General features: G+C 40.6%; 1 protein-coding gene across 1 annotated transcript in view; it reads right to left on the bottom strand.

Moving 5' to 3' along the window:
- Nucleotides 1-9,977, bottom strand: part of sdccag8 (SHH signaling and ciliogenesis regulator sdccag8) — a 40,541-nt gene that overhangs the window by 20,173 nt on the left and 10,391 nt on the right. The window contains exon 14 of the mRNA XM_079856382.1: nucleotides 1,487-1,632. Coding sequence (XP_079712508.1) covers nucleotides 1,487-1,632 — 146 coding nt within the window. The remainder of the gene's footprint in view (nucleotides 1-1,486; nucleotides 1,633-9,977) is intronic.

The following is a 9,977-nucleotide window of genomic DNA, read 5'->3' as shown; positions in this document are numbered from 1 at the left end:
TATCCCTTTAAATATGTCTTTTGTGTTGAGGCTGATACTACTAAAAAAAAAGTTAGCCTACTGGCCTTTGGCCAGTATTAGGAATGACAACAAAATGCATAGAAAGATAATCTTAGCCTCGCTGGTACTTTATCTGTCTAATAATGATGGAAGTGTTAAGTGTTAATGTTAATGATCTTTCCAAACAGGGAGCTTCTTCCCTTTTTTGTTCTCCAGAGCTTAATTTGCCATAACATTTGTGACCCTGGATCACAAAACCAGTCTTAAGTCGCACGGGTATATTTGTGGCAATAGCCAAGAATACATTGTATGGGTCAAAATTATCGTTTTTTCTTTTATGCCAAAAATCATTAGGATATTAAGTAAAGATCATGTTCCATGAAGATATTTAGTAAATTTCCTTCCATAAATATATAAAATATTTATTTTTGTGAGTGAATGCAGCACAATCGCGAACATAAATGGAAAACTTTAAAGGCGATTTTCTCAATGTTTCGATTTTTATGCACCTTCAGATTCCGGAATAGTTGTATCTCGGCCAAATATTGTCCTATCCTAGCAAACCATACATCAATGGAAAGCTTATTTATTCAGCTTTCATGTGATGTATAAATCTCAATTTCATAAAATTGACCCATGTGACTGGTTTTGTGGTCCAGGGTCACATATGAGGAATATTATATTAAGTCACCAAAATGTGTACATGAATGTTTTTATAAGTAGCAGCATTTCACATACAGTATAGACTGGGGAATATATGACGCTACGAGTGACACAATGGTATTTTGCCACAAATATGCAATGGAAAAAAAGCAATTCTATTGTCTTAGTGGCAAAAAATATAATTTTGTAAGTGAAAATGTATTTTTTACATCAAAATACAGCACGGTCGAAACAAGAAACATTTAAGGCTGATCCATTTACTCACTTCACCCGGTATTGGCAGGTGTGGCAACAGGTTTATTTTGAATCTAATGTATAGACAATGCATTATACATCAACACATCTCTCGTCACTCTACATCTTGTCACTTTACCATACTCACACCCGCCGTATCACTTCATTTATTGCACTGTTGATTTCATTCACCTGTGCTACACAATTACTGGAACACACTGGCAATAATCCTTCCTACAGATATGCAAAGAGAGCTCTGCTGACTCTGACTCTCAGACAGAAAGACAAAAGTGAGAGAAACGTGCAACATACTACACAATGATATCTGAGATTAGATATATCATTGATCAACAGATCTACGTTAAAGCACCTCTAAGGTGGAAACAAAAGCACACGTTCTTTACTCAACTGCCAGGTTGAAGAGCATCACGTAAGTGATCAGCATGAATAAAATAAATAGTCTACACTAAAAAAGAGCAGACATAATGCAGGCCAAAGAAAGTAAAGACGAGAAGAAAAGAAAAAACACCCACAAAACTCAAGTCAAAGTGTGTTAATTAACAGTGAAGCCTGAAAACTTTTCTCGCACACTGGGTTTGGAATGTAGCTGGAGAAGTGACCGTCTCTGCAGGCCTGCTGTCGTCTGGAGTGTGAAGGCGCTCCGCCTGCGAGAGCTGTGTGAGAGAGAGCGAGCAGGGGGAGAGCGCTCGGCCCCCGCTGTGCTTGAACAGCGGCCTAAAACACCATCCACACCAGCGCTCAGCAGGGGCTCACAAAGGCCTCACAGCCAGCCATTTGTTACTGTGGCTTTCCAGGGGGCCCAGCCACTCACTGGGGTGCGGGGGTGTGGATGGAGTGGGGGGGTCGGGTGTTTGTCGACCAATTAGCATGAGAGAGACCGCCAGAAAGTTACCGTGAGCACTTTAGGGAAAAAGTTGGCTAAGCGAGAGGCCTTCGAGCGAGATACTGTGGACACCAACGAGTTCGAAACTTTATGTATCAAAAGGCAAAGAATATTTAAAGTAGCATGTGGCTAGCAGAGGAACAGAGGAGTTATCATGCATCGATTGCTAAGTACACAAATAATATAATTTGACATTTTCATAAACTGATTTATATGTATTCTAGTACTATCAATTAAATGCCTAATTTAAAATATAAAATAACATGTAACATGTAGATTTAATAAGAAATTGTGAGTGTACCAAGCCAAGTATCAAACATTGCTAAATGTATTAATCTTAGAAATATTCCAGGATCCAGTGTTTCCTGAGCCGTGTGTCAGTTCTGGAAATATAATTTCATTGGCGCCACTGTGTTCGCTGACTGAACTGAATGTGATGAGATAAAAAAAAATACTGTGTACCACAAAATAACAAACATACATGAATTAAAATACATGCGAGTAGTGTATTTTTAGCTGATTCCTTCAATGATTCCACCAAAGAAAGAAAGTCATACAGGTTTGGAACGACATGAGGGTGAGTTTCATTGACAGAATATATTGACAGAATTTTCATTTTTGAATGAATTATCACTTTAAGGTTTGTGAAACCAATGCTGTATTTATTTGGGGGGGAAATTATTTTTAATATGCTGATTTGGTACTCAGGTAACATTTCTTATTATTATCACAGTTCAGTTTTATCATCATCAAAATATAGGCCACCAAAAAAGTCTTGTTTAGCCTATATAAGATGTATGTTTGGGTAGGAAAAACTTCTGGATGCATTTTGAACAAATACCTTGATTGTTTCACTTGTGAGACGGATGACATTAAATCTGAAATGTCATCCGTCTCAAATGTGTTTGCACGGGCATGAAGAGTTTCGAAGCCAGGTCAGAAATCTCTGACTCACCTCGCACTCTCTCCAGCCACCCTACAATGGCAGGTCAGTGAGTGTTTGCTCACTGCTGGTAATGATGTGAGCAAGGCCTAATGTTCTCCGGTTAGGAGCCATAGCCGGGTTGGTCAGTCTGCCTGGTAGGGAGCAGCGTCGAGCCACGGAAAGTAGTTTCCGTAGCTGGGTGCTGGTGGAGCGCGAGGGCCGAGGGCTGCCTAAGTGGGTACTATTCAAGCTGTTGCCCATTTGATTTGGACTACCACAGACCGCTCGAGCGCAGAGTTTGCAGCACCCTGTGGTGCTCCGTGATCCCACGCCAAAAATGACCAAATGCTACCGTTCCTAAAATGTGCGCAAATTGGAGTCAGCCGTTTGGCTTCATGAGCACTCAACAGTACACAAGGACACTTGCCACTGTTTGTATGTTAATATATGTGAGAGGAAAACTTTCAAAAGTAAAAAAAAGTACAGGTTGCACTGCGGGGTAAGAACGGAAATGGACAGAAGGCGCTAATCTGGCATTTTAACATTCAGCCCGGTTTTGTGATTACAGTTAGACAGTCCTCAAGATGACACTCAGCTCTAATAGGCAATTTAATTTCAATTCAATTTAAAAGGATATTAAATTCTGTTCAAAAACGTATGCAAAAAAAGTATAGAAATATTTTGCTATGAAGATATTAAAGAAAACTTGGCTGACATGCTAATACAGGAAGTATTGCAACATGTTCACACTCACAAACACACTCAGATGTTTTATAGCATTTATTCAGCTGCATTCGTTCAGTGTCAATCGCACTCCTATTTCCTGTCTCCCACTGACACGCTCGCCCCCATCCCTCCAGGAGCGAATGAAACGGCCCAACCTGAGCCGCCCGTGTCTCGTCTGTGGTACTTGCAGACTCTATATTTACACGACATCCAAACCGCTTCTATTAGCGTGCACGTCAGCCTCTCCATCGCTCGCACCGTATCGCCCCCCCCACCCACCCTTCATTTACCCCCCCGCTCCCTCCCACCCTTTTTCCTTTAACTAAACTGGCTCTGGCTCCCTCCATCTGGTCCCCTTTCCTTCAGCAGCCCCGCACCTGTTCACACCTCCTCTCCTGTTGGACCGCATTGAACATTTCCTCGGATGCCAGGGCTATTCTGGCACTCGCAACCTCTCTGTCATTCAATCCATCTGTCAGAAGTGAACTTTGTTTACCGCCAGCTTCTGCTTTCTTCTTCAAGAAGCGCAAAACCCCCTCAAGGTCAGAGGCAAAACGAATTGCAGACGCCACCAATTTACAAACAACCCCCTCCCTTTCTATAAGACACCCCTATCAACAAACCAACTAATCACTATAAAAAATTTTTTCTTATGTATCTGTAGAGAATCTGTTGTGATTTGAAAACACACACAGAGGAAGCTGAGATGTGTTTACATATGCTGAATAAATATCCATGTTTTCAGAGTAGGTCAAGAAATTAGATTTTAGATGTGTGTTTATGATACTGAACAGGATTTTAATTTCGACAGGAATATAGAAAAAATATTGGATTTTTGAATAGCTTAAACAAAAACATCTTTGCTTAAAAGGATAGTTCATCAAAAAATTAAAAATAAATGATCCAGAAATGTAATTCCAAACATATTTGTTTTTCTCATATCACTCTTTCTCATTTGTAGCTCAAAAGGAAAAGTTTAGCAGAATCTCCAAGCTGTTCTTTTTCATAAAAGTGAATGGTGACCAAAGCTGTCAAGAAAGATTTTCAGTGAATTACAATAATGATTGATGACTTTGATAAGAATTTTGAGGGAAATACCCCTTTAAACGATCCTAGTATGAACTAAACATAAGTTTAAAAATATTTAAGAGGCTTCTGTGATGTGAATTCTGGGACAAAATACACAAACTGGACAGAAATTAAAGCATAAAGATGAGGAGGAGGAAGAGAACAAGACAGAGCGCTATCCCTGGGTGAAACAGCCTGTGACAGCGCTGTTGAGGCTCGCGCTCTGAGCAAATGACGCATTTCCACAGCTCGGGCTGACCTGGAGGGGCTTGTGCCAGACCCCCCACCCGTGTCACCTCACACAGGAGGCCCAACTAAATCATGCTGCCTTCATCATCCCTCCATCACACACCAAACACGCTCTCCAAAAGCCCAACGTGCCCACAAAAAGCGCATGGCCGGCAAAAAGCATAACAAACAGCGCTTTTAACCCAACAGGGTGTTGGGCTGCCGGGTCTTAGGGTTGTGCCCATCTCTTCCACTCCTGTTTCATGGCATGTTTTTGTGGGATGACGCCCGCTTTGTGATGGACTCCTTATGCCATCTGGAGAGTAGATGGGGAGAGAGAAAGCCATTATGATATGTGCCTTTATACAGTATCTTTAAGCATGTTAATATAAATTTACTGAAAATGAATTTGTACCTTACAAATGGATTACACAAAAAATTATGCATTGTGGGTAAACTGAGGAAAGACGATTAAACCTTCTCCAAAAGTGAGAAGAAATTCAGATACAGCTCAGCCAATGAGCTAAGCACACTAGAAACATGTGGCACCATTAATCAAAAATCAGCACTCTTGCCCCAGCTACTGCGAATATGGAAGCTATTGGAATAATAATAGATGGAAGTCTATTATTGAAATTGCACTTGTGGTAACAAAAAAAAAAAGTCATGGAGACTTTGAAAAGAAGAACAACCCAGCTTCCAGAAACAGTAAGTAGGGCACTTTCTCTGGGCAGAGTTGGCCCAAGTGAGAACAGTTGCACCCGACAGATTTGCTCCCACTTTGCCTGGGGACTGGCAACATTCTGTCCTGTACCATCATGACACAGAGCTGGGCCACGGCACCGGAGAAGCTCTCAAGACACATGGACATATAGTTTTAGTAGGACTGGGAGTTTCAAGTTGAACATTTACAATGAATTAATTTCTAATCATGAATATGATTAAGGGGTGAAACTTTCTGACTATAACTTCACCGGTAAAAAAATATTTGCTCTGACAAATAGTTTGATTTGCAAATGATGATTTTTCACAGAAGGATAAGATGAAGAATGTATAAAATACACTACCATTCAAAAGTTTGGGTCTTTTATGTTCACCACAGCTGCATTTATTTAAAAAAAAAAAAAAAAAAAAAAAAAACTGTAAAAACATTAATATTGTGAAATATTGCATGATATATTAATATTACTATATTTAATATTACTGATTTTAATGTATATTATTATTATCAATGTTGAAAAAAGTTGTGCTGCTTTATATTTTGTGGAAAACTGTGATACATTTTTTTTCAGGATTCTCTGATACATAGAAAGTAAAAACAAAAAACATTTGAAATAGAAATCTTTTGTAAAATTATAACATGTTTTTACTGCCACTTTTGGTCCATTTTTATGCATCCTGTGAAAATTATTTTCTTTAAAAAAAACTCTTTCTGATCCAATATTTTTCAAAGGTATAATTTAAGTATTGAGCCATTCACAACACACAATTCATATTCATATTTTCAAAAATGTCCTCAAGCCATGAAATGTAACTAGAGGGACAAATTACTAATTAATTTTGTGGATTGTTACAACTGAAAATATCTCAAGATCAATATTTTTATAAGGAATGAATGCATATGTTAGCATAAATTATGCTATATTGGGTATTACTATAGTAAAGATAATTGATCATTAAATTCTAGAACCACATTGAATTTTCATCACCGCAAATAGCACACACCAAGATAACAGTAACAGAAGTACTGACTTGCCATAGCTGCTTATTAAAATTCAGTGAAACATTTTTACTAATTATGAAGAATTCTTTCATTTAGCAACTTTACAAATCACTGTCATTGTAACTGTCAATGCTCATCTTTTAATGGACAGTATGTGCCATGTTTGAACATATTTTCCCCTCTGTGCAAATTGCACAATGTTTCAAACATATGCATTCTGTTGGCAAACACTACTAGCTATAGCTGCAGTATTCAAAACGAGAGTGTGTGTTCTCTTGTGTGTACACTACATTGTCCTCTTAGGGGCCTGTAAATAAATGACACATATGTAACTGCCTTGAACTTGGTTACACTGTTAAATAATGGAGCAAACTGCTGGCAATGAGTTGAGGGTTTGCTTGGTTGAGGGGCATAGCCTCTGGCATTGCATCTGGTCTTATAGGCCAGTGGAGAAACATAATGCATGGACAAGAAGAAGGGGAGGGGAGAAATCACTGCTGATCGATGCAAATATGACACAAACTCACTGAGTTTGGTATCCATATTCTACATGCTCTTCAATAATTTCTGTCGTACTCTATTCCTCTGTTCTGGAGTGAATCTTCAATTTTTAACTTACTGGCTTGTGCAATAAATTATGATATGATTTTCACTGAGAGATTAATTAATTTGTTCATAAAATATGTTAAATTAATGTGAAAAAAAAATGGATAAGTAATTTTGTTTCCCAATTCCAAAGAAGATGAGGTTTTAAGTATGAGAGAAACATACAATAGAGCCAAATTTCAATCATAAACGTGCACTTAAAAGTATCACTTGATATCTGACGGACCAACTTCTGGACCAATTAAGCTACATGCTACATGGCTATACCGCGTGACCCAAGTTAACTAAGTCTAACACTGCAATGTCGTCTCTAAGATGCTGAGAATAACAAAAGACAAAAGCCCTCTTCTTGCCCTCTGCCGTGTGAAGTGGAGGAGGAGCCGGAGGCCAGCAGCCCTGCCGGCGAGGCGTGAAGACGTGGCAAGGTCTCATCCCAGGCCAACGGGCACACCACTGTCAACATCATGACACTCACTGGGCGGCTCGCCGGCACTCTCCCGCATGGCCGGCAGCGGTCCCAGCTGCCCCATCCGTTACTGTCTGATTAGTTCTGCTAAGCAGCCCCTCCCCTCCATGCCCCATCGCCATCTGCTCCCCCAACAAGATGGCTGCCGCCCAGCACCGTGCACACCGCCCCGCTACCTGCCAGTGCCCGTGCCCGCACTCACCCCAAAGCGCTAACACGGCTTCTCTTGGCTGGCGGCGGCCCCCATTTCGTTTGCTACTACTTCTGACAAGGGGCGGCGGGCTACGCTCTTTTATTTGCTGTCGGATGGTACATGCGCTTCCCGCCGACTTGGTTTGCAGCAGTTTGGTGGCACGGCAGACTTTGCTCACCGCGGCAGCCTCCCTCTGGCATGGGGCTGCATCTGCTCCCTCTTTTATTCATTTTCCGATTCTCCACCTTTCAGGGGATTGTCATCCTCCACGCGCTCACACACGGCCGAGGGAAAGCAGAGAGGCGTGCAAAGTTTAATGGAATTCTGGGGGTGGGATGAACAACTTTTTTAATGCCAACACTGCAGTTGGTCTCACGGTTCTTGTTGCCTAGTTTGCACAAGAACTTAGTGAGAGGACGAGTCAATGACACACCCCAACAACCAGAGTTCTGGGTCAATGACATACAAGACTGTTGTGTCCATGACCAAAAAAAATACAAATCTAGTTTACAACACATGCCAATTTCTTAGAAATATACTCCTTTTTTTTAATTTATGTTGGTTTCATGTGGTATAAAAAAAGTTTCTACCATTTTCAAGAAAAGTTTAAATTCAATAAAAATGTGGTGTAACCATCAAGTTAAAACTCAAAATGTCCTTACATCTTCAAAACATGAGAGTGTACTCATTTTAAGTTATATTTTAAGTTTTTAATGTTTTAAGGTATTGTCTTACAAACATAATGAATTATTAATTCAAAACAATATTACATTTTGGGGATTCACACATGACACTTTACAACCCGAATTAACCTTGCCCTATAAAAAGGTTCAATTATCTGATATTTTAAGATGTCAGGAATGTCTTTTTTCTCCATTATGATTTCAGGACAATTGTATAACCCTTAAATTTTTAACATTATGCCCTTAAAAAAATATCCTTTTTTTTGCACTTTTAAATGTTTTTTTAACAAATTAATAGGACAAGAAAAACATCATGTCATTGAACAACTTACAAAATAAAAGTAAAAAGAAACAAAACAAAAGTCTGGATATGTCCAGTCTTCCTCTGTGCTAACATGTTTAACATGTTCAGCAAAAGCACAGATGTCAATATAAGCTAGATTCCCTCATAGCTCACAATGAGGCCTTATTGACGTGGACAATCAAGCACCATCAAGCCTTTTGCTCAAATAATTCCACTTCACATACAAAGATAATCCAAAGAGAGACAAGACTGATCATTTCATATCCCCAAAAACTTCTAGCAGGCTTTTTTCTTATAATTCTCTCACAACAGCGCCGATTAACCAATCACTAGCCAATATGGTGGATGTAGCTTTGAGTATGAGGGTTTACTGTGCGCAGAGGGCCAGGTTCTCTGCTAAGCTCTCGACAGAGAAGTTGTGAATATTTACTACTTTCAGATCCATACTTATGCCTGAAGGTTCTCCTTTACAAACCGCAACATGGTTCTTGTTGGATCAAAACTTCAAGCCCTGCTGCCAGCATCACCGCTTGCTTGCAAAATTTTGAGTTGCTGAAGAAGAGAGGGAATTTGGAACAAAGTGAGCCCCCGTGTCCTGTTCCAAACCACAGTGAACTCCAGCAAACACAGAAAAGCAAAGGGGAAAATCTGTTGCGGCTGGTAAGCGGCATGGCAAAACAAGGCAACTTTTTTTTTTATACCGTCGCACATTTTTCTCTCTTTATTTTCACACCCTATGGGGTCTGCCGAATGTTGGGAGGTGGGAGGGTGGGTGCACGAGAAAGAAGGAGTGGGGGAGGGATGACAAAAAGGCACGAGCGCACAAAAGCAAACAAACAAACCGAATAAAGCCTGGGCTCAAAGCCGTCAGAAGGCAGAGAACAGAGCGGCAGGATTATGATAGATCCTCTGCTGCCCAGCGCACAGCTGGCTGATGATCCAATACTGGAGCCGCCGGCCCTCCCCAGCATGTGCACGGGGGGCCTGGGGGCCAGAACGAGAGAAAAAACTGAAAAAACCAAAAGACAACTGCTTTGCCCATCCTTTTGGTGGGAGCTGTGATCATCCAAGCTGTGAGACGAGAACGGGAAAAGTCAAAGACTGGCTTCAGAGATCCTGATTGTATGAGCACCCACCAAAGGGGAAGTGACACAGAGAGGGTCCCCACATGACCGCCCCCCTGGGCTGCTCAGTCACAGGGACCCCCGCAGGTCGGTACATGTGCATTTATGTACGTGCAAAGGTGGTGTAGGA

Source organism: Squalius cephalus, assembly GCF_949319135.1.
Source record: "Squalius cephalus genome assembly, chromosome: 21".
Classification (NCBI taxonomy): domain Eukaryota; kingdom Metazoa; phylum Chordata; class Actinopteri; order Cypriniformes; family Leuciscidae; genus Squalius; species Squalius cephalus.
The sequence above is the reverse complement of the archived record's forward strand: the minus strand, read 5'-3'. Positions and strand labels throughout refer to the sequence as shown.